Source organism: Camponotus floridanus, unplaced genomic scaffold (genome assembly GCF_003227725.1).
Source record: "Camponotus floridanus strain SB8 unplaced genomic scaffold, Cflo_v7.5 scaffold4, whole genome shotgun sequence".
Lineage (NCBI taxonomy): Eukaryota > Metazoa > Arthropoda > Insecta > Hymenoptera > Formicidae > Camponotus > Camponotus floridanus.
Genome location: NW_020229547.1, coordinates 2,115,206 through 2,140,632, shown reverse-complemented (window position 1 = coordinate 2,140,632; position 25,427 = coordinate 2,115,206). Strand labels below are relative to the sequence as shown.

Here is a 25,427-nt window from a genome sequence, read left to right as displayed (position 1 = left end):
ATTTCTTTCTATCGTTCATGACAGCCGGTGTAGTTTGATTTCATCCTATATAAGACTTGCATAACAAGTTGACGATTTAAAAAATAATTAAATAAAATCTGATTTTATATTTTTCTCAGAAAATGTCCGATATCTTTTTTTGGCTTTTCGTCAACGCTGTATAGTAGCATTTTCATTATTTCCATAATTTTCCCTCTTTCCCCATCTTTCAGATTTCTGCTTATATAACTAATATTTTTCAACTATCTTGAAGTTCGTGCTTATACTTTGTTTTTACTTTTTTTTAACCATTTTTTTAATCACCATTCGTACGAGAAAATATATGATTTTATGAGGCGGAAAAAATTTTCATCAAGTTCCGACTTGACCACATGCAAAGAGTTCGAGCTGTGCATTGCATCGTTGATAAAAGTCAACTTTAATGCCCGATTTCACCAACCGCATTTAACTTTAAACTTAATTTAACTCAATCTTTGTCTCTTTCTAAAGAAACAGTTAGAAAGAGACAAAGAGTGAGTTAAATTAAGATTAAAGTTAAACGCGGTTGGTGAAATCGTGTGTAAATGCATCAGCAACTGTTTGTTAGTTGGCTGCCACGTTTGACTATATGTTAACTTTATTCTGCGCATTTGCTTTCTAAAAAAAAATTCATTGCATCAACCAGTGTGTTGCAGCTTTGGTTAATTAACTCATTTCGTTTTCCGTATTATCAAAACTCGCATAATGTATGTAATCGCAAAGAATTATGTTTTCAAACCTCTATCACAAAGCGCGCAGATGTATTATACACTTCTATATTAACTTAAGAACTAAATGAAAGATCTCATGAGTGTCTTCTTAAGAAAGGATGAAGGAATAAAACTTATGTATTTTTATAGTTTCGAAGTGTAGAATACATTGTACATCTCTCATTGTTAATCCAATTTGAAAAAAAATATCTTGAAATCTGCGTAAGAATCTGTACTTCCTAAGAATCTGCAGTTCTCAAGATGTTAACGGCGCGGAAAAAATCGCTCTTCATTTTCCTGTTTTAAATAATAATTCTATAATATGGACAGAGATACAGAGGAGGGAAAAAGATTGAGATTAACCACGCTTAATCACACTAAAGTTGCTGCAATCAAACGCGTAAAAAAAAAGGTTTCACGCTTGATTCCGCGTTCAGACACCGGTGATCGGTCATAAAAGTCGTATAAAATAGCTTCAAATGCACGTGCAATCGCATGACTACTCGTGTATAAATAATAATAATAATAATAATAATAATAATAATAATAATAATAATAATAATAATAATAATAATAATAATATAATAATAATAATAATAATATGAGAATCGCCGTCTAGCTACAACTATCAGTAAGATAAGAAACGAATTGTGAGCAGCAGAGACATATGTATAATTACGAACTATATATTATATATTACATATACATATTTTTTTTATATATATTCGTAGTATATATATAAAATATATAATATATATTTCGCGCATATCTTTACACATTCACGCACACGTGTACGCGGAACAAACATACATAAGAGCGCAACAGCGGCTCTAGGTGATCGAACACTTTTGGTTTCTTGTTCACTCTTTTCCTGTATTTTTTCTGCCTCTTCTCAGTTTCTCTTCCGTTTAGTTTATATTTTTTCTCTGCCTTTTGCATTCTATCTTTTTCTCACATATACACATAGACATATTCGCACGCGACGTTCACACGCGACATTCGCACGCGACATACGCACACACACACACACACAATATGTCTATCTCACATATATATTATACGCTTTTTCTTTTCACACGTCATAATCAATTCATCGCGCGTGTAAGAATTGAGAAAAATATATGTACATAAAAATGTCGTGGCGCAGTGGCGATAGTAGAAGTAATATAGTTTAATAGTAGTGATAATAACAGCATAGACATAGTAGAAGTAAAAGTATCGATTGCTAAATATAGTCGAATCTGATATAGTTCTCGCTTCCTTACCCCTGTTTGGAGCACAATGTATCCTTTATCCATTCTTCGCATGTTCTCTTACAGTTAATCGTTAAGAGAACAATTTAAGGCTAGGAGAATAAGAGACCACTGCAGAGATTGGGAGTCATAGCGATAAGTAGCTCACAGGTATGTATGTCGCCAGAAGGACGCGAGTCATTATTTAAACCCAAAAACCTTTCAAAATGTCCTACGGTAAAAGAAACACAGACAAGACATTGTGTTCCAGTATGTATGGCGCGATCTTTCGATTATTTCTCGTGTTTTTTTTCGCCTCTGCTCTTCCTTTGTACACAATACATTACTATATCCTATTTTTACATAATATTAAATTACTTTGCGATCACACTATCATACATAAGAACTTGCAAAAGATATACCCGGTACCGTGAATCGCGAAACATTCTCGGTTAGAAAAACTTCGTCGCTGTCGTGCTTGGCATCGGAGTCATTGTCACCGTCATCGTCAGTGTCAGCGTCAATGTCAGCATTAGCATTATCGTTATCGTCATCGTTATCATCCTGATTGCATGATAGGACGTTGAGATAAATTACCGAGAACTGAAATGAGGAACGGTAACGGTTATCATCTCGCAACGTCTTAAATCGGTGCACATTGGTGACATACTGGTGGTAATGATTAGAATGACAGTGATGGTGCTGCTGCTGGTAGTGGTGGCGGTGTTGTTTTTTATGGTGATGATGGTGTTGGTGATGACGATGATGGCAATAGTTGCGGTCATAGTGGCGGTGATCATTGTGACGAGTGGTAGCGGAGTGGTCCGTGGCAGGGGATCACTTGTCGGAACTCGGGCATTCCCCGGGCTGCTTCATTATTGTATAATCCAGTCGGTATTGGGCTGAAATTAAAAGGATTTCGTCTTCTTTCGTGATGACAATTCGTGAACGATTGAAACTTGCATTCAGTACTTATGTGCCATAACAAGTGTGCAATCAACTATGAGAAAATCCTAGCTCAATCCTATTTTTTTGTCAATTTTTAGTAATTTTTTCCTTATTTATAATTTCTTTGTAACTTCGTATAAATTTTTAATTTTGAACGTTAGCTATCTTATACAGTAACTGAATCTTAAATTGAGATTTTGTCAAGATAAAGTTCACTGAATTAATTTGTGAAAAGTAAAATTTTATATTATACATATGAGGCAAAGATCAGAAGCGTAGTTTACGAAAAACCTTTCCTTCACACCTAACACAATCCATTCAATTGTAGGAGGACGTACCTTTCTTCGTGAGGTCCTCCATTGTTTGATCCTTGCAGTCTACCGCGAGATGACTACTACTACCGCAGTTGTAACAAGAGATCTTTGTTGGCGGGATCACCGCCGCCGCCGCGTACGTCACCACCGACGTGGGCGGCATATACGACGCTTGCACGGGCGTCGCGGCAGCCGCCGCGTTTGGTGGCGGCGGCGGCGGCGGAGTACTACCGGACGCGGCAGCGGGATGCCCCGTGTACGAGTACATGATCTCGCCATTCGGTTGGTACGCCGCCGGGTAAGCTGGTCGCGCGGATGGACCATGCAGGAAGTTGGAGTAGATACCGCTGTTACCGGGCCGCAACGCAGCTGGGAAAGCGTGACCGTGTGGTAAATACGCCAGCTGCGAATGCGTCGGCGGCGCCGGGAAGGAGACGCAGTGCGGTAGACTCGGAGGTCCGCCGTTGTTCCCGTTGTTCCCGATGCCATTCAGTATCCCTTGGCTCTTATGTCGCATCGTGCGCGTCGTATTCTTCCTGGTGAGTTGTCTGCTCTCCGGTGGCACCGACGACTGCATCGGCTGTTGGGATGTCGATGCCGACGCGATATGCGAGAGCGGCGCCGTCGCTGTCGAATGCACCGAATTCATGTGATCGGTGACAGGCGGCGCAACGTTATTATTGTCGCTGCCGACCCATGGCGCGGCTGGTGGTGTTTCCGGAGGTGATCTGCTACCGGTGCTATCGGAACTACTGCTCTGAGAACAATGTAGACTGCTCTCGGAGTCGAGCCGCAGCGCTTGCATTCGCGCAAGGCAGTACATGTGCTGAGCATTGCATCTGAAATATATGAGATGTGTGTCTCAGGAAAGTCATCACTATCACACGTGTATCTCCTTTAATTAAAGTTAAAGGTTAAATATGTTTTCCAATTAAGTTTTGCATTGGATTTTAATTAAAGTTTGTATAATACCTTGAAAATCGATTTTGCATTCCAGCTACTGGTACAGTGAGACAAGCGTAACACGATGAATTCTGAGCTGTATACATCTGTGGCGGAGCAGGATACATTTGTATTTGCGCGGGATCTATCGACGGCATGGGATAACGCCGTAAATTTGGAGTAGTTACGTGATTTTGATAATTATGCATCGCTGGATGTTGTTCTTGTTGTAACGGTATCGATTTCCCGCTTGAATTATTGCTATCACCTAAGATCTCCATACTTGGCATAACCTGTATGACAAAATAAATGACACTTAGAAAACTTATAAAACACTTATAAAACATTGAATAGTGTGATGAACGCCATAAATTTACAAATTGTCAGATTCTACAGCTATGTAAATCGCATTTATAATTTTAATCTTTTTAAACAAAAAAATATATTTAAAGCTTGTCAAAATAAAATAAAAGAAAATGCATAAAAACTGGAACTTAATTTGCATAATATTCTCTATTTTCAGTTAAAACTTGAGAACTATAATCTGCTTCTCAACTTTAAGAAAAAATCATAATTCAAATTCTAATCTTTAAAGTAAATTAGCATATATTACAACATATATTTTTTATGAATCTTACATACATGAATCTTATGCACATGAATCTTACTTCGTTCTCGATTGTCTCAGTAACTGGGTGCGCGGTATTGCTAGTATTGTCCAGCTTCTTATCCACTGAAATCTGATTTAAGCCGTTGGTTTGACTCTTGACTATACTTCTCAATTGTCCTACCGCGTTCGATGTCAAGCCGATATCCCTCAAATCTTCGTCACTCAACCTACTGATCTGTAATCCATACATATCGATAATTTAATTTTAAATTGTACACGTGAATTGTACGCGTGAATGTACATAATCTGTGAATTTGACATTTTGTGTGACGACAGCAATAAAAAAAATACAATTTTCCTTACTTCGTCGAGAGAAAAGTTTTGCAGGTTGCTCTTAAAGTTCGGCATCTCCTTGCCCAAAGTCTCCCGGAGAGAATCGCCGGAATTAGATGACCTGAGTCGTGGCGGTGGCGGTTGTTTCGATTGGGTTGCCGGAATCAGGGTGGACGATGGAGCGTTGTCGACAGAGTTATGCCGAGAGAAAGTCGACGTACTCGTAATAGGCAGAGGGACGGGCCGCGACGACGGGAGTAACGGCTGTTGACTAGGAAGACTTCTGCTTGCTCCGAGCGCTGGTAGAAGTGGTAGAGAATTGTTGTTGTTGTTATTGTTGTTGTTACTGCTATTACTACTGTTGTTACTGTTGTTGCTATTGATAGTGTTCGAGCCGGAGATACTCGTTTGACTATTGGAGCCGCTCGACGATGTCGTGAGAGTATTCGAGGTGGACTGAGTCACTTGCGAAGACGAAGTGCGCGGATTGATGTTATTCCTGTTGCGACCCATCGGCGAGTTGCTGCGACTAGGAGATCGTGATTGGGACGGCGAGGACTGGCGGCTGACTAAGGGAGAAGGTGGATAAGCCAACATGTCGCCAGTGTGATACATCAACTGGTTTCCCATCATAACCTGACCTGTCCACGCTGGCGGCATATGGTTCATAGATGGGAAACCGAGATGAACGTATTGGGTACCACCGGATCCCATAGGCATTTGTTCCGGGCCGGGCAGGCATAATCCTGGAGGAGGTATCGTAAGGCCAGGTGGCATTCCAGTGACCATAGCATTTCTCATTGCGATTTCTCCTGTAAGCAATTACATCATCATGTTAATATATATACTGGATCAATTTTAAATTTAAATAACCTTGTAGATTAATGAAATCAATTTATCTTATTGCATTTCAAGTAATTTTTTCTTAGAGATAAAAGAGATAAAGATCTTTATAATATAAAAAGAGATAAAAGAGACAAAGATCTTTATAATATAAAAAAGCTTATCTAGAAATAATAATTAAAAATAGTAAGTCTAAAATAAAAATTATTATAGTGATACTTTTAGTTGCAAAAAGATTAAATTATTTATGATTAATTCTTATTATTACAGTATATATATATATATATATAAATATATATATATATATATATATATATATATATATATATGAAACAGAAAAAAATGCAAACTACTGATACAAAATACTAATATATAACACATTGAATAAAATTACTAATATATAACACATTGACACATCATTGTAACTAATTCTCCTTAATAAATTTAAATTACTGAGATGATTAAGTAAAGATATGTTCAATTTACAAAGTGTGTTAAAAAAAAGTTTTGATCAAAGTTCAATTTACAAAATGTTTTATTTGATTAATCAATTAGAGGAAAGAAATTTTTGCTCTTTTTAATTGATCAATTGTTATTGTCAATGCTCTTTAAATTAAATAAGAAAACAAAAATAATCAAAAAAGAGAAAAAAAAATAGTCTTGGTTGCGCTAAAGTTGCGTTTAGTTCTTATCACTTAGTACGTCTCCTTGCGTCCTATGTGCAAGAGTTCTAATTGTATTTTATTAAATGTATTTCTTCCAAGTTAATAAACATTTAAAATGCACGAAACATAGCATACCATGATAAGACTGCATCGGCGGTGGTGGCATTAAACAGCTACTCGGGATTTCAGGCTCCATTAGCCTCTCATTCGTGCTCATACACGGTGTACAGCCCTAAATTTAAATTATATATTAAATTATGTACATATTATATTTCCATAAGATATATTTCTCAATCATCAATTTCCAATTTTGTCTAAAATTATTATCAAATTAATATATATATATATATATATATATATATATATATATTTTTTTTTTCCTTACATAAAATGTTATAAACTTTTAAATAAATAAATTAACCAAATTAATGATATAATAATTTACAATATTAACTTAAGTATTTTAAGATTATTAAATTCATTAAGAAATTTATAGATTTATAATTATTATCAAAAGTAAGAGAAAAAAACAAATAACATATATGTTTTTTTCTTTCTGTTACACTTGACAATAACTACAAACTAATATATATTAATATATACTAATATATATTACATAATTCTATAAAATTTCAATCATTATTTGCCGAAAATAAAAAATAATGATTTACAAAATACCGAATATACAAAGTAGTGAATGAAAGACAAAATATGTCAATCTGCATAAATATCTAAATAAGCATAAATATTGATGACTATTTTTTTTTCATGAAAAAAGAAAAAAAAAGAAAAGATGGAATATCATACATTACTTGTGTCGGTTTAAAAGAAGAGTTTATCTTTGAAAAATTCAGACGAGCTTCTTCCTCTTGGAGTTTGATGAATATATTGCCAAAGACGCTCTTCTGCTCATACGTGAAGGCCGGATGATTCAGTGCCATCGTATACAGCAGCAGCAACTCTTCCAGAGGTTGATCATCCACGTTAAAGGTGGTTCCATTTATTAGGTTGGTGATCTCTTGATGATCGAGATTCGATAGATTTTTATACAGAATCACCGCGCAAGCGTAATTGCAGGAATGCAATAGCGCCATGTAAAGAGCCAGTTTTCTTCGGGTGCGTTTATCTGTCACGCTGGAGGTTGTCAGTTCGGCCACATCCGAGGTGTTGTTCGCATGGTGCTCCGTGTCGCGCAGGTCATTATAGTCCCGCTTGCCGATCTCCTCGACGCACGTGCCAAGGTATCGTACTTCGAACGGCAAGCACATGTTCAGCAATGTGCACATCACATCGATACGTTTATAACTAAACAAATAAAAATGATATAGATTAGTATAAAATATAATATCATACTTAACAATCTTTATGCTGTTACTTTAAAGTGGCAACTTTAAACATTAACATAAAACATTAACATAATTAACATAATTTTAATTATCTCAATTCTATTTTTGTCCCTCCCTCGAATGAACTCTTTATTGTGTAAGTTTGAGAGACTGTAAATAGAATTATCTATTTTGTATCATCATTAAACATATATTTTCTATAATTATATATATTTTAATTTTAGTATAAAAAATTATTAATAATTATTATTAAATATTAATTAGTTAATTCAGTAGTTCATTTAGAAACTAAGAAATGAGTTATAAAACTTGAATAATGTAGGGGACATTATACTTTTAAACTTGAAAATTTTATGATATTTGTAATTTTCATGATATTTATAGATTTTTATCATCTCAAATATCTTTTGAATATTTTGTTTTTACATTCATTTTGTTCAGGATCTGACCTTTTTGCTCCATTTTACTTTACTTCAAACTATTATAAAAAAAGAAAATAAAAATAAAAACATGTTGTATCTAAAGAGATATTTAAATCTATTCCAAATATACACATATTCCTCTAGGTACAACAATCTCTTTTTCAAAATCTGAAATTTATAAAGAAATCAGAAAAAGAAGATATAATTTTATCAATATATAATAAATAATAATTAAAATTACATAGAATCTAAAAATATGTATGAATTTGTTATGCAGATTTTTTTAAAGACTATAGAAGAGATATATTAACAAAAAAAAATATTCATTAAAAATAAAAGAATTTTGTCTAGATAAAAATCAATATATAACTGGAGCATTTTGTTACACAGATTGCAAACAAATAGTGATTATTAATTTTAAACCTTTTACTATTAATTAAAAAAACAATTAACATACACAATATGTTTCTAGGTACAATAAAAAATATATGTTTCTAGAGTACAATAATGTTCTCTATTTGTAATAATTTAATTTTCTGTCATTTAAAAAATTAACAGTCCCATATATTTTATCTCATATCACGTTCTAATTTACATCTATATATATTGCAATATGGCTGTCTTATGCAATCATTGATAGTTGTAATATCATGCACTAATGCAAATCATTGAAATGCATTCAAAATTAAATATAAATCATTATTCGTATCAAATTGCATTTTGTCAAAGTAGGAAAATGCTGGAGAAGTTGAAAGATTCTCATAAATATATAACTTAACGCATTTTATTTTAATCTTTATCAAAAATTTTCTTAGTTTTTTAAATTTATTTTATTTCAATTTTTACAAGTCTAAATATATAATATGCATAGATAAATGCGACAATAGTATCCAATAAAGGTATATATTTCCTTATTATTTCTTAAAATTTTTCATATTTTACTTTTTATTTTTATAATTAAATTAAAATTATTAATGTATAGCATTAGGAACAATTTGTGCGACAAACTTGTGGTATATGACAAATACCACATTATTGAATTTTATGTTACACATAATATATGTACACATTGATATCTAATAGAAATTATATCGACAAGAATTTACATATTTTAATTAGAAGAAAATATTTAAAGAACAATTTAGAGTTTGGTTAACAAGTGCAGAGATCAATGAAATCAATGTGAAAGGAATAAAAAGTAATTTTTCATGACCAAAATAGTCGCTTCGTACAAAAAAATATAAAACTTACGAGACGACAAGGACGAGAACGAAACAAATGTCCAGTTCGCATCAAGGAACATTAGCCGACAATATAATCTAGCCGGAAGCTTGATACATATTTATACATTTTCGACAATAGCGAAAGAACATTATCTAAGGACTTGTAACGATACACGAGACAAAATGCAATTCGAGAGCGTGATAGGTATTCTGGCGTAACGTGATTTAGGCCAGAGAGCGGATCGTCCTCTGGCGTACCAGGGGAACAAATACACTACAGGGTACGCGGCGCCGAGGCCCTCGACGCCTCGCGGGTCGTGTGACGGCGACGACGCGTCGACGGTTACGCAAAATTACTCCTGAAATATCTCGAGGAGGAAGAATCGTCTCGTTGCGTTGCGTCGCGTCGCGTCGCGTCTCGTCTCGTCTCGCATCATCTCGTCGCGTCGCGTCGCGTCGCCTCGCGTCGCGACGCCTCCTCCCGATGCACGCATTACCTGGACAGATTCCCAAACCATGATACCACGTTCTCCTTACACACCATTGCCAGACAACATTGATACCACTTGGGTGGGAGGAAAGTGTGGAGTGATGGAGCGGACAGTCAGCGGGCGGCCTCTCCTCTCTCTCTTTCTCCTATTCTCTCTCTCTCTCTCTCTCTTTTTCTTTCTCTCTATCTCTTCGCTCTCGTTCTTGCTGACAATCGAGTCGTTTGCGAACGAGAACCGTCTCACGAGCGTGCGATGACACTCGGGGTACGACGGTGATCCACGGCTGGTCTCCCCGAGGGCGCACAGTGGTAGCGATGGCACGTCGCGCCGTCAAGTGTCCACATTCGCGGGAGCAGGCACGTCGTACGTCAGAGTCGGATACGGTGGACTTTGCGCGGCGACTCGACGACGGGACACCGGTCCGAGAAGGGGCCGATCGAAGGAGAGAAGGTCGACGAGCGAGCGCTGGTCGCGATCGCTGTCCGTGCGGGACGGACGGACCAACGGACACGTTCTCGCGTTCTCGCGACGAGGAAACGCGTCAACGGCCGCGCGCGCTCCGGCGTTCCTCCCCCGTTGGCTCTCACCCGTTGGTAGCTTCCCTGCGGCTACCGTATCCTCGACTCTGAGAGCGAATAAACACGTCTTTTGTCTCGCACGATATATGGGATATATATTCGTCGCCGTACACTCTCGCTGCGATAACTAGCGAATTCGCTCTTTCTCTCCCCCTCTCCCTCTGTCTTTCCTTCTCTCCCTCTCTCTCTCGCTCGCTCTTTCGCGAGATGCTACCACGAATAATGCATCGGGCAATCGAGTCGCGAGACCGTTCATATGCTCAGTGTTCGAAAAGACATCGGATCGACGCGAGTAAAGTGACGTTCTCATGTCACGACGACGAACGCGAGTCTAGTAAGTTACTAGAAATTTATTGTAACTGGACAAATCCCTCGAGACGAGATCCCTCTCGTGTGAATGACGTCATGAATCATGTGTCGGCCTCGTGCTCAATTGCTGTAAATATAAGCGTTTGTTGGTGTTCCGAATAAATTATTAATTCTTTTCTTTACATATGATTAATGTTTTTTTTTTAATATATATATAAAGAAGAAACATATGTATTATTCATTTCATAGACTTGTCTCCTATTATTTTTTTTTAAAGAATCTAATGATATTCCTCATATATACGCGATTATTAGAATTGACAGAAAACATCTGATAGAATAATGCTTACATTTGCGCATGCGCGAGTTTTGTCTAATCTAGTAACACTGTTCATATAAATATCCGCGCGTGGCGTGCATAATGATTGTCAGTGTGCTTGTAAACTTTGATAGTTTACGAGAAAACCAGTGCTAAAATCTTTTTGGAAGGATATTTGTATACATAAGGAAAGTGTTTAAAAATCTTATAGAAATTAATATTTCCATGAAAATTAATATTATTTTTCTTTATCAATATCCTTATAAAGATTAATATTATTTCTTTAGTAATAATTCCTGTTTGTTGTCCACAAGAATAAAATAAAGTATACAATAACTGAAAACTTTCAAAAAAACTTAATTTTTATATATGAACTCTTCCAAAATGATTTTATCATTGAGTTAGAATTGTGATTTAGAAATGCTAATCCCTTTTTTTTTATGCAAACATTATTCAAAAGTGGAGCATATTCATTTAAAAAAAAATTATGTGCTAAAAAAACAAATTATTACAATCTTAGATATATAAAGAAGTTACATAACATTATAAAACAAACCTGTTCCATAAATTGCATTTTGGAAATAGGCTTGAAAACAATTCAAAATTTGATCATTTCGAATTATCCATTATCCTAAATTTTTTGTGTTTATTCATTAATATTGTATTATCAAGAGTCCCTGTATTGATTACTTCCAGATTCCTTAATAATTATCACTTTCCTTTTTGTGTTCTTTCTATTTGCATTTCTTACGTAATCACATTGAACATTTTAAAAGTTAGTGAAAAACAAAGTATCTTAGAGCAATAGATCTCGAGCAACTTCCATCCACAATGCTTTGATGGCAAAGACAAGAAAAATATATATTGCTTTTTCTTTCTCATTCATATTGACATTCTCTGAATAATCAGTTTGCATAATTGGATTACTTTCTTTCTCTAGAGAGAGAGAGATACAAAGAGATTTTATATATATATATATATATATATATATATATATATATATATATATATCTTCTTTGTCTTTTCACATTTTGCTTAGATCTTCACGCTCAGTTCTTATATCTATGGAAGATACTATGCTTTGAATACATATTTTTTGTTTCTCTCAATTTGACATGGTGACAAATATGAGTAGTGCAAAAACATCTTTAAAAGGGAAATAATCATTAGAGAATCCGAAAGTAATTAATACAGAGATTCTCTCAATTATATTTATATATATATATATATATATGCGCATGCAGTTAATACAAAGTTAATTAGTGTAAAGTTTCAGTATTTGATCTGCCTATATCAGAGGCAGTTTGATTATCGTCCATCTGTTCCGCTATTACATTGAATTGCTCGCCGTTAACATACTGTCCCTCTGGGTACTGCGAAGGATTATAATCACTATATTGATTATGTTCTTGCTCCGCCATATAAGCATCCATATTTGGATCATTCGTTGTGTAGTCTTCATTATTGCGAGCCGCTTCTTCCTGCTGCTGATACATCTGCTGATCCATAGTTTCCATTTCATTCGGCATAAAGTTGTTGTCTGCAATACATCTTTGATCGCTCGATAAGTCGTACAAGTTGTTCGGCGATTGATCGGTTCCCTTTAGCGCGTTTGCTTCTACTTGTTGACCGCTCGCGATATCGTATTCCTGATGAATCATTCTAGCACCGGCTGGTAATCCCTTCGCATGCGGAGTTACTGAATCCATTGTAGCGTTATAAGAAAAAGCTCCAATATCGTCGTTAGTTTCCATAAGAGTTCCTCCTAGAAAGTAATCGTTGTTATTCAATGTACTGATGCGTTTTAATTATATATAAAGTGTGTGAATTATAAATAAAAATCACTACCTTCATGACTTACAAGACTGCCTTGTATCTTATTTGACAAGTGTTCTATGTTGTTTTGTAGGTCGGCCATTTCTTCCCTGAGATAAACGTGTAAATGGATTAACGAAAAGAGAGAGAGATGAGATATGGGATTAAAAATATTACGTTTAACTATAGCAAGAAATCAAAGTCATCGAGCGTAGTATATGATTCTCATTTCGTTCTAGGATACATGTCGCTATTACTGTGCTGATAGAGTCGTTTTGGAAGTGTCTGACTTCCTTTTCGGAATTACTTTTACTTTTAGATCAACCTTAACGGTACGTTTCTTGCTCGAAGGCGAAGCGGTTTGCCCAACTGTTGTCACGTCTCTCTCAATGATTCCCTCTGTCAACACAGAATAGCCCCAGATATATATCGTGAAAAGTGCTGCATTTCTTATCTACTACTTATTAGCATATATTATTTACACGCGTTTGCGTGTAAGAATAAACATTAATAGGCTACAGATCATCATGTGCTTCTCCATAGAGGTTGTTTTAATTGTTTGCAAAACCAAATAAATTAGACAAATGTTTGACGATTGAAGTTGAAGTGAATTATATATCTTTGAGTTTCGCAAGTCGAACTGAGAATATACTTGTGTTTAAGATTGTTAGCTTCCAAACGTTGTGTGAGAGATTGGCATTCGGCAGTCAGTCTCGAGACGAGCGTGGCTTGACTATTCAGGGCATCTTCTAAGCCCGCTACCGTGGCAGCTGCGAAATTGACGTTGCCTGATCAGCCTGTTGCAATGTTTATTGACTAATCTCAATCTCCGCCTATGCTAGGCATAGTGTCAGCATGCCGATTTCTCACACATATAGAGAGATATCACTTTTAAATCAAAATCATGTCAACACACAGGAACACCCTTCAACAACGGACAATATACCTAACATAGGCATATCTAGGGCGATATCTTACCATGTTTAGTCTCCATATCCATTATCATAGAAGTCAATTCCTTTTCGTTTTCCAATCTAGGCGTAATCTCTTTACGATTATCTTCGGGGCGTACAATCTTATTCATATTGATCTAAAAATAAGGAAAATAAGGAATTGATTTAAGATGTCGTATTTTCTTGAAACTCTTTATAATCAATAATCTTTTACTTTTTTGTTGTTGTTATTGACAACAAAATATTAATCATCTAATCTAAAAAACATATTCACCTCTTTCTCTAAAGATGCTATTTGTTCCGCTAGTCTTAGATTTTCTCGTCTGCAATGTACCAAGTCAGCATCTCCTCTTTCCAGACGTTGCTTGTATGAATTTATCTCTGCTTGTAATCTACTTTGTTCTTGACGAGCTTGTCTTTCGTTTCGTTCAGTTGTCAATTTACTGGTTAAGAGTTCTTGCTCCGCCGCATCTTTCTCGCTTAATGCCTGATTAAGATCGCTCTGCAAGATAGCTGAACAAAGTAAAAATAATTTTTCTTATTATGTAATCTTGTGTAAGTAATTAAATCTTACACATGTAAATATGCAAGATAGTTTCAACATATTTTATTAATTTATTTATAAATCACTGTTATAAAAAACTACATGAACTTACATATCTTATTTTGTAACTCTTTCTTCAAATTATCAATGGTTGCTTGTTTTTGAGATAATTCTCGTTTCAACTCATTAATCTCTCGTCGCTGTTTTTCGGATTCCAATTGTGATTTGTTGGCAGTCTCCCAGTGAGACGCGATATCGGCAGTGAATTGTTCGATTTGCTGATTGTATCGACGCTCTATCTGTTGCCTTTCCTCGGTTATACGTCTATTCGCTTCTTGGGCGGCCTCCCGTAACTTCTCGTGTTGCCTTTCCAGCTCGTCCTTTAATCTTCGAATCTCCATTTCACTCTGACTTCTTTCAAACTCAATCTGTTGTCTGTCATCCATAGAACGCTTTGCTTTTTGCGTCGCTTCAGTCTCTTTGTCTCTCGCGGCTAACAATAATTTCTGTAATTCTTCTAGCTTCATTTCGGCCTCGTATTTCGCGCGTAGAGCCTTGTCTAATTCCACCTTCAATTCAATGCTGCCTTCGTTCGAACTAGTCTCGGACAAACGTTTCAAGTTTGCTTGATTCTCTTCCTGTACCTTTCGTAATTCCAATTTTGCCTGCGTCAACTGCGCCTCCAACTCACTGATTCTCGATTCGAACATTATACTGGGCCCTTCCAAAAATTTTTCTCGTTTGTTTTCCAAGTTATCGATATGATCACTCGTGCTTTGTTTGCGACATTCTTGATCTGACCCGGTACAGTGATCTTTGTGATTCTGTAGAGCGCACTTGGACAATGTAGTTTGATTCCTGTTATGCAATGCCTCGTTTTCAGCTACAACCTATGAGAAATCATCAATTAATTTTATTGCAGTTGTTTCTCTAGCCTATAATTGTATTATGATTCAAAGAAGCTATACCTCACGAACTTTGCTTAGTAAATTGATCAATTCGTCTCTGCAATACTGAGATTCTCGTTCCAGTTGTTCGATATAATCCTCCTGCCTTTCGATAAATGACGTTAACTCTGGAGGAATAGATTGAAGATCGGCTTTTGACAATGCTATATTACTATACGCCTTCGCTGATTGAATAGTCTTCGAAAGAGGAGGAAAAGTATTTGAAATCGCATTTCCACGGAGATTCTTCTTCGGAAAACTATCGCTGATCATGCTTTGATCATCCGTGTCTTCTCCAGATTCACTAATTCGCGGATTACTGCTTTTGTATATGCTCCGAGTACTTTGCGGCTTTCTGTAGAAAAATTATTTCTTTATCATATTCTCTTATTTATGTAATTACAAATTTTATATATATAGATGCATAAAAAATTGTAGTGTAAATTTAAAGATTTTTGATATATATATATATATATATATATATATATATATATATTAAATAACGTATAATAAATCTATTACTCTATTATATATCTATTAAATAATACAGCGCTTATTATTAGTTATTAACTACTAATTACTAATTATTAATTAAAATCGATATAAATTTATAACAGATTCCTCAAATTTATAAAGTATGTTTAAATATTTACATAAATATAAATGTCATATAAATGATTGATTATTACAATCTCATTCTCGAAATGTTATTTCATGTGAAAATATAATATACACAAATTTATTACTTTTTTATTCAATTTTATTTGCGACATTGATTATGTATAATTATTTAATTTTGCTAACTAATATTTTCTTCATCAACTCACATTGCGGATATTCCTGACGGCGCGTAAGATTCAGCCAACAGATACTTCAATTTCGAGATAGCTTCTCTATATGCAAACTCCATATAATCTGCTGGCTTTCTCTTGTTTAGATCCATCTTTGAAGCTCCATTTGTTTTTCTAAAATATAATCGTTTCTATCGTTCAACTGATCAAACATAGAAATAATTTTGAACAAAATAAATTTCAAAAAAAAGATAATTAATTAAGAATAAAAGATAATTAATCAGAATTTTAAATCGAAATAACATTAAGTTAAATTTCAATTCAGTGAGAAAAATCTAGTAATTGTCTCGATTTCGATTTTTTCAACATAAAAAAAATCAGCACCATTTAAATTATTTTTTTTGATGACGGTTTTTTTTCAGAACTATCTCTTTCTATTTTTCTTATTTTATATATAAAATTCACATTTGTAAATATTCTTCTTTCATGTATAGAAAATTATTATTTTTACATAATTTACTCATTTCTTCTCTTTACTAAAAAATAAAGAAAAATATCACACATGTACACAGAGATGTTCTTCAATCAATAATGAATAAAAATAAATGAAAAGATTCTAATTTCACCTATTCTTTAATCGCTTCATCCGTGCGACGCTCGCCGGATCCGCGTAGTTGCTTATGTCGGGTGACGTCTTCAACTTGGTGATGATCCTCGGGAAGAATTTCGGGCGCGTTGTACCCGGATTGGCAAAGGTCGCGATGCTCGTCGAACTGCCGACTACGAAGGGATGATGTTCACGGCGACCGTAAGCAGTGTTCGCTGCTAGCATTCTGAGCGCGTTCCACCTCGAGGCACTTTCGGCTCCTCACTTCAAGAACGCTCGCCAATCGATGGTACCGCACCTCCCGGGAGAAGGAAATCGAATCGGAGGGCTTGCATGTAGTAACTGGAAGAGCCTGGCGGTGGCTCGCGTGCGATGGTACCATTCGACCTTCGGGAGAGGGGCAAGGTGATACCGTACCGTCACGGTACCACCACCGATATGTACGTTTCGTGACTTATATTATTAGCCAGAAGCGCATACCTTTGACGATAAGGCATACCTTCGGTAGACAAGAAGAGCGAACGCTGGCGCGATCGCCTCCTGACATTTTTCATGTCTCATTGTAGAATTCCTATGGAAACAGAATAATCAACAGTGCGCAACGACCGCAACGACCACGACGTGATGGTGATGGTGTACAAAATCAAATTTTCATATAGAAACCACATTTAAAATAAAACGATTTTCTAAAGCTTAAAAAATTAACAAACAAATGTTTAAACATTTAAACCGAAGATTGCTATCTATCAGATTATATCGCAGTTTTACAAATTTATTTTTCTCTTAAAATAAAAATAACGCAGTCTTTTTTTAAAAGTAAACAAAAATGAGATTGGCGTGCAAAACATATTTATAGAAAAAATTAAAAACAAAACAGATACAGTAAAGATATGAAAAATGCTGCGATAACTTTATCTTCAATAAGTATCTAATCCCAGATTTGCCTGTGATTATCTAAGCAACTAAAAAAATCACACACGATGATAATACATTCCTGCAGTTACATTCCTGACTAGAATAATGGAGGCACTGCAGATTTATTTAACGAGAAGTCTTTATTTCTTGTTTCTTCATTGACTTTCTTTTTGTTCTCTTTGTTAATGAGCTTTATGACTGCCCGTTCCAGGCCGCAAAAGGGTCTAAATTCCAATCTTTTTAAAACCTCCAGCGATGTATCTCCAAAATAAACAACAAAGCGATTCTTGACATCTCTGCTTTCGTTACCAGGAAAAAAGATCCAATCATCGGTGACTAGGCCCTCGTTCTGTCTTTCAAGGAAGAATAAAAGATCCTTAGTAATCGCAAAGTCACTCACATATATTATAGCACGATGATACTTGGAAAGCTTATCAATATCCAGAACGCGCAATTGAACTCCATCGTCTAGAGTTAATTTTAAATTACTTAGCCATTCGCTAGTCTCTTTATTGGCGCAATTAAAAATAATTACGCCATGCCATTCGGTGTTACCATAAAAGCAGGGAAATCTTGCACATGTTTCCATAGATATGCTAAGTATATGTTTCCTCACCAATCTTCTTATAACGGATATTTCATTACTGTTTAGTTTTCTTTCGGGATATTCCATCGGTGCAATGGCCATCTTGAAGAAATCGGATGTAAGTGGAGGATTTAAGTTTGACGTTTCATTGACCTCGGATTCTTTGCACAAACGGTCCATAGACGGATTGAGTGTATCATCTAATCTAGAACATTTAGATATTCTGGATGGACCAGCTTCGGATGTAGCTTGAGTATTTGAGCTTGAAGTTTGATTATTAACCTCAGATTCTTTGCACAAGTAGTCTACAGGCGGGTTGAATGTGTTATCGTTCAGTCCAGAGTATTTAGACATCCTAAATAGACCAGCCTCGGATGTAGCTTGAGCATTTGAGCTTGAAGTTTCTTGATTATTAACCTCAGATTCTTTGCACAAATGGCTCATAGACGGGTTGAATGTGTTATCATCCAGTCCAGGGTATTTAGATATCCTAAACGAATCAGCTTCGGATACAACTTGAATATTTAGATCAGAAGTTTTTTGACCACTGACTGCAAATTCTTCGCATAAATGATCCATAGACGGATTGAATGCGTTATCGTCTAATTCAGAGTATTCCGACATCCTAAACGGATCATCCTCGGATATAACTTGAATAGTTTGATCAGAAGTTTCTTGACCACTGACAAATTCTTCGCACAAATAGTCCATGGATGAATTGAGTGTGTTATCGTTCAACCTAGAGTATGTAGACACTCTGGATAGACAAATCTCCTCATCCTCGTTTCTCTTTTTATATTCGTCAATCAAATTTAAAGTAACAGATTGGTTTTCCATCATCTTCTTCTTCTTTTTGCGTCGAGCAGCTCCGCTTTTGCGACTTTTCTTAACTCCTTGGAGATGATTCTCTGTTGCCAGCTTGTTTATCTTTGGTTTACCGGTTGAAGTAGTCGTATCTTGAGAGAGTTTGTTATTGAATTTATTGTTATTTAAAAAATATCTTAAGTCCATCTTGATCCCACGAATACCACGGTCATGCGGTATCACCTGGGCAGAGCCGTGAATGCCCAGGGCTTGGCTAAATACTCCTGAAGGTCACCTGGTATTCAGGAGGCACCGTTCGCGACGCAACTTCCCTTGCGCCACGCAGCCTTCGGCACGGTTGCTAACACCTTGGCTTGGGGAGAGTTTCTCTTAGATTAGTCGTCAGAAGTTCATCTCTGAGCAGACATGAACTTCTGGATGTAACCGTAAGCTTCTCCATCACACTAAGATGGAAATGCTTTCGGAAGGGAAAATTGACAGCAGATTTCGAGCAGAAAATGCAGCACATTCATTGAACATCGCATTAAGCTCGTGATTTTGCTGATGGGCTTGGATGGCAGAAATTAATCGCGAAATCGATTAAACGTAGATTGTGCTCAATTTTTGTCGTGTCAGTATGTGTCGCATGTTTCTTATCTCTCTCTTATATTTTGTCGATAAACTATACTATATTTTTATAAGTTGATCAATATTTGCATTAAATCTGACAATTCTCCTGCATATAAGTTTTGTTTTGTAGACAAACGTTTTACTAAGGATTTCTTTCTTAACAAATTTAGTTAACAGGTTTGAAACATTGTAACTTATTATTTTATTTCTCTTATCATTTTTGAGTTGTACAATATAATACTGATCTTTTTCATAGTAAAACTAAAAGAACATTGTGATATGAAATGAAATCAAATAAAAAATATACAAAAGACAAAAGAGAAATGAAAAAACGAGAGAGATAATTTCAGATTGAAGTAAGCAGTAAAATAATAATACATTTACAATTACATTTACATATAAATGTAAAAGCATGCAGAAATAATCCCAAGTATTATTTTATTGATTATCTCAATCTGACACACACACGCGCGCGCGCGCACACACACACACATCTGATATGTGTGTATATATACGTGTGTGTGTGTGTGCGCGCGCGCGCGCGCGTGTGTGCGTGTGTGCGTGCGTGCGCGCGCGCGTGTAATATATGTAAATAACAAGTGTGCACAACTTTTAAATGTAGTATGTATGCATAGATGACAACTGCATTAGAGTTGCGAAAATAATACTAATATTATCCATACATATATATGTATATATTATGATTTCCCACAAAATATAATATACTTGAATTAAAAATCGAAAATATTTAATTTAAAGAATCGTCTACATTAATCGCGCACGCATAAATGTACTAAAATGGAACAATAAAAATAAATATTACAATAACATCGTTAAAATATATTAAATTGTATTAATATAGGAATGCTATCGATTGCAGATCTCAAATAAAAAAAATAATAGTTCATCTAATACATATCACATAGCGCGCATAGCACATATATTGCTTTTTTTTTCTTAAAATAAGTATCAATATATCTTTTTATGTATTTTACGCATTTTGTGCTAAAATATTTGCAAACTATATCGGCATACATTATGTATTAGTTTGCGGTTGTTGGTCTGAGTTTCCGTTGATCGGATTTGGAGTTTCTACAAAACCTTCGTCCTCATCATTGTGTAAAGTATCAAAGACTAAAATAATTTTTCAAATTTACATATCGAAATATTAAAAATTTCTAATTATCATTATTATGTGATGCAGTATGCGCATCTTGAACGTACCCGTAACACGCGAAAAAGGTTTGATATATAGAATCATCAGCATAGCGGAGGCCGCGGACACGCCGCAAACATATGTCAGAATATTTCTATAATAATAACTGGCATAACCAGACGACAAGTGTCTGAAAGACAAACGTAATTGATACTTCTTTCAATTTGTCATCATTTGTTATCATTGAATGATAAAATCGAGAAGAAGAAAGAATTTGAAATATATTCTCTCTCGAGTTTTATATGTATTAAACATTCTTACTTACTTCACCAAATACTGGATGAGCATAACTACCAAACCATTACTCAGCTTATCTGTAAAACTCATAATTCCATAGGCAAAGGCACCGCTTTCGGTATTTTTCCCTATCAAATCCGCAGTGATACCGAGACTAGTCACCAACATTATTGCACCAGCAGAACCTAGAACACATGATGACGAATTAAATTAGCAAATTACTTCAATGTTACTTAAACTTTGAGACTTAATGTCACATTATGTATAGATCAAGCTTGTGCTTTATTTACCTAACAATATAGCAACAACATAGATCTGATATTTGATATATGTATCGTCATTGCCAAACTGTATCCATATGCAAGCCCATATTGCGAGCAAAGCACCAATAGAATACGCTATTTTTCGACCCCATTTCGTGTTAAGTCTCTCAATGATTAAAGATGTCAAGAAGCTACTCAGATACATGGTCAATGGTATATAAGCCAGAGAAGTGGCAGGCATATTCAATGATTCATGTAAATACAAAGGCATATAAATCTGGCACAAATTGATAAATAGTCGTGTAAGCATGTAGACAAAAGCTATTTGATATAATCTGAAGTCTCGCAAAAGCACTAATGCTGTTCTACCGTTTCTATGTAAAAAACTACCTAAAAATTTCAATATTGTTACAAGAATATATTGAAAGTTTTTGATAATTATCAAATAATATACACATCACAAAATGAAAAGGTTTAATTGCATTATATTACCATTAGCATCACCATTAGCACCTTCCTTAACAACAGCATGAAATATAATAGATGCTATGACTCCAATTATTGTTCCAATTAGAACAACTTTTTGAAATTTATGAATGTCATTAGGTCCAATCTGAGAATTATATTCATTGCTCGTTACATGTAGCACACCCCACATAATGCAATAAACGAGAACATTGGAGAAGACAGTAAACGTGAATCTATGTAAAATTACAATAGAAATAAGAGCTTTATTTATATATGCATATTTTTAAAGTTTCTTCAACGATTGATTATTCCACATATCTCATTTCTTTGATGATTCTTTTGCAATTACCTTATAGCTATGAGTTCAGTCCTCTCATGTTCAGAAGGTGTTAGCTCTGGGACTAAGGCCAAGTGCGATATCTGTACTGCTGCCCAACCAAATTGGAAGATCACTACAAAAGCAGCATAATAAACTAACTGTGCGTACTGATGCGCGTATTCACAGCCGATGCATTGCGAAAATATAAACGGGAATCCTAATAGTACGCAAATAGTGCCTGCAAATCAAACTGACTATTATAATGTTGCAAAGCAGAAGCATGGGATATTAATAAAGATGTGAATTATACCTATTAAGTGCCAAGTTTTCCTCCTGCCATATCGGCACAACCAGAAATTGTCGTTTCTATCGGACTGAAAGCCGACAAATGGAGTGACCAGGGCATCCGCTACTTGACCTATGAGTAACACAACACCGGCCAGAGTCGGATCGAATCCAAGAACCAAATGAAAGAACACCAGCAGATAGGTGAACCACATGGAAGCACAGATATCATTTAGTACATGACCCGTGCCGTAGGCTAATTTCAAGTAAACGGGAAGCTTTCGTATTATCTCTGTATAATCATCCGTCTGGCTGCTTGTAGGGTCCATTGCGAAAGATCGTTGCTAGGCATAAAGTCCTGGCTTGCCTGTAATAAAAGATAATTTATGTTATTTATACAAATATGAAAGAATGGTATGACTCACATCGGTGATTCAAACGTAAACGCCGATCATTTTACAAAAAGCACGTGATGACAAACGTCAAACTGTCATACGTTGTTTCGTTATTTTGGCAAATGTATAATTTGACAGGCTAAACTCAATTAAGTATTGATAAAAATATACTCGTTCAGTATCATTATATCAAAAGAAATATTCAAACTTAAGTTTTAACCTATCAGTCTATCAACCGCTCCTTCACGATACGTGTCGCGTTGTATATACTCGCTGTTACGCGACCTCGTTTGTATTCACATAGGTACGCTGTCACGTGACGCTCATGTTGACATCCGACGCGCCTTTTATCGCCGTCGATAAGAGCGATAATATAATCAAAAGTATATGCATATTGAATTCTCTTCTAGTTTATTTAGAAAGTCTTTTACTCCTAACTCTATTAAGAATGAAATAAGTTCATTTTTTCCCTTTAAAGAGAGAAAAAGATGAGAAAACAAAATATAAAAAGATGCAATAAAAACAGAGACCTCTCAGGTGTTTCAAAATAATCACAAATACTGCGAATGTAAACACATGTTTTCAATATTATTTTCTCAGGAAAAGCAAAAAATTGTAAGCAAACATTTGCCCCATAGATGTATAGCTGAAAGGTTTCACAGAAATATTGCTGTTAACCATCGAACAATTTATTAAATATATTATTATATTAATAACGTATGTACTATAAATAAAATTAAAATTCAATAATTGGAATATATTACTTCTGTATGATGCAAAACAAATGATGAAACTCTTATGAATTGCATAATTTGTCTTCCATTTGGGTTATATTGATATATGATATTGTATATAATTATATTTATATGTCACTCTGAATTAGATTTAATAACATCCATAATTCAAAGATTAGCCAATCATAGGCATTCCATTCTTCAGAGGAATAGCTATGATTGGCCAAATCTAATAGTCTATGATATCTAGAAATGCTGCTAGTATACATGTATGATAAATATATCTCCTTATCGTTCCTTTAAAAACACTCAAGACCCATACATTTTGCCACGGGCACATGTTGTGTTTGAATTACAACTCAATTCTATCGCTGTACAGTGTAATGACGATTAATGCATCTATAATTAAATCTTTGATGTACTTGTTTCTCAGCTGTACAGAATTACAAATTGGACACTCCGCAGCATCCTCAAACATCCACTAGGTATTCGCTTATACGCTAAGGGACGATCTGGAATTGAGGTAGAACTGATGGCCCGAGAAAAGGAAAGTGAGGACATAGATGCATGCGGCGATCCAGCAGTTGTACGCATTCTGCGTGTAACCGCGATCCACCACGTCGTAAAAATTCTCCAGCGTGGTAAAATTCCCCTCGCCTAGAGGGAGATCCTCCACCAGCGCTACGCTCCGAACGTAGAAGAAGACTCCCATGAGAAGCTGAAAACGAAGAGACAGAATTTACTTCAGACTGTTCAAGAGGTTTACTCTGTGCAAAGGAAGAGTATGACTGTACAATCTCTCTTACCAATTGGAATATGCCCCAAACGGACAGTATCAGACCGCACAAAGCGTACTTAGGCCCGCAAATCTTCATCCTTACAAGCTCGCCCGTGCAGAATAATCCAATTCAATCTAACCGCAATGCATCCGCTTCTCACGCTAATGTTCGAAAATTCGTTAAATACACGATCTTTGAGCGATCTCGTTCGTAACGATCCGTCACAGCGACGAGGGTTTGTAATCATGTGACGTTCGAGCGGTAACGATATTGATAGAATCGCGTTTTATTTCGAGCGATATCGATAGATCGTCTTCCGGGCCATAGATGCAATAAAGATACGATGGACACGCAGGTTTGCTTGCGTTCGAAAATTTGCACTGATAAAGTGAAACTCGATCTGACCAATCGGAGCACAAGGGGCAGAGATCTCTGCGTTCTGTGATTGGTCGATCAGCCGCTACATCATCTGATACGTAGATTTCTGAACACAATCCAGTTCTAAGGCCCGTTCTACAATGGGTGCTTTCCATTTAGCAACACAAGTCGACACAAGTGTCATTCTATCTTTGTTTATTGTTATTCATTGAAAAAAGATAGAATGACGCTTGTGTCGACTTATGTCGCTAAATGGAAAGCACCAAATGAATCGTAAGTCATCAAAAATAATTTTTGAAATAATCAACCATGATTGGTCAATTTGCCTACGGCTTACGACTTATTGTAGAATGGGCCTGAGGCCGAGTCTACAATAGACAATTTAAGATCTAAGGCCCGATTCCACAACTCGAGTTAGGCTGATGGCAGAGAACTAGATGTCTGTCGTAGTCGTGGACA

The 25,427-nt window shown here is 35.6% G+C and overlaps 4 protein-coding genes across 6 annotated transcripts; all 4 read right to left on the bottom strand.

Annotated features, from left to right (window-relative positions):
* Nucleotides 1–1,338: 1,338 nt before the first annotated feature.
* Nucleotides 1,339–10,941, bottom strand: LOC105252983 (putative uncharacterized protein DDB_G0291608). The gene is made up of 8 exons (XM_011260693.3): nucleotides 10,104–10,941; nucleotides 7,428–7,920; nucleotides 6,751–6,847; nucleotides 5,138–5,919; nucleotides 4,833–5,009; nucleotides 4,195–4,457; nucleotides 3,247–4,061; nucleotides 1,339–2,862 (listed from the first exon to the last, which is right to left on the bottom strand). Exons 1-8 carry the CDS (start codon nucleotides 10,148–10,150, stop codon nucleotides 2,798–2,800), a joined length of 2,739 nt encoding a protein of 912 aa, XP_011258995.2. The 5' UTR covers nucleotides 10,151–10,941; the 3' UTR covers nucleotides 1,339–2,797.
* A 1,377-nt stretch (nucleotides 10,942–12,318) lies between these two features.
* Nucleotides 12,319–17,606, bottom strand: LOC105252982 (serologically defined colon cancer antigen 8 homolog). Of its 2 annotated transcripts, none has more exons than XM_011260691.3 (9): nucleotides 16,979–17,184; nucleotides 16,389–16,526; nucleotides 15,583–15,916; nucleotides 14,727–15,504; nucleotides 14,345–14,583; nucleotides 14,096–14,207; nucleotides 13,770–13,887; nucleotides 13,151–13,227; nucleotides 12,319–13,067 (listed from the first exon to the last, which is right to left on the bottom strand). In XM_011260691.3, the coding sequence occupies exons 1-9, from the start codon at nucleotides 17,182–17,184 to the stop codon at nucleotides 12,562–12,564; spliced, it is 2,508 nt and encodes an 835-aa protein (XP_011258993.1). In that variant the 3' UTR covers nucleotides 12,319–12,561. The 2 variants fall into 2 exon arrangements, with proteins under 2 accessions (XP_011258993.1, XP_011258994.1); XM_011260692.3 differs by having other exon boundaries at nucleotides 12,821–13,067; nucleotides 13,164–13,227; nucleotides 16,979–17,606.
* A 3,107-nt stretch (nucleotides 17,607–20,713) lies between these two features.
* Nucleotides 20,714–23,554, bottom strand: LOC105252984 (major facilitator superfamily domain-containing protein 12). Of its 2 annotated transcripts, none has more exons than XM_011260695.3 (8): nucleotides 23,298–23,554; nucleotides 22,708–23,049; nucleotides 22,428–22,635; nucleotides 22,103–22,311; nucleotides 21,638–22,000; nucleotides 21,376–21,532; nucleotides 21,119–21,240; nucleotides 20,714–21,028 (listed from the first exon to the last, which is right to left on the bottom strand). In XM_011260695.3, the coding sequence occupies exons 2-8, from the start codon at nucleotides 23,009–23,011 to the stop codon at nucleotides 20,931–20,933; spliced, it is 1,461 nt and encodes a 486-aa protein (XP_011258997.1). In that variant the 5' UTR covers nucleotides 23,012–23,049; nucleotides 23,298–23,554; the 3' UTR covers nucleotides 20,714–20,930. The 2 variants fall into 2 exon arrangements, with proteins under 2 accessions (XP_011258997.1, XP_011258996.1); XM_011260694.3 differs by lacking the exon at nucleotides 23,298–23,554 and adding an exon at nucleotides 23,108–23,291.
* Nucleotides 23,555–24,211: 657 nt separating this feature from the next.
* On the bottom strand, nucleotides 24,212–24,911 carry LOC105252986 (ribonuclease kappa). Its single transcript, XM_011260697.3, has 2 exons — nucleotides 24,618–24,911; nucleotides 24,212–24,529 (listed from the first exon to the last, which is right to left on the bottom strand). The coding sequence occupies exons 1-2, from the start codon at nucleotides 24,684–24,686 to the stop codon at nucleotides 24,305–24,307; spliced, it is 294 nt and encodes a 97-aa protein (XP_011258999.1). The 5' UTR covers nucleotides 24,687–24,911; the 3' UTR covers nucleotides 24,212–24,304.
* Between the last annotated feature and the right edge of the window lie 516 nt (nucleotides 24,912–25,427).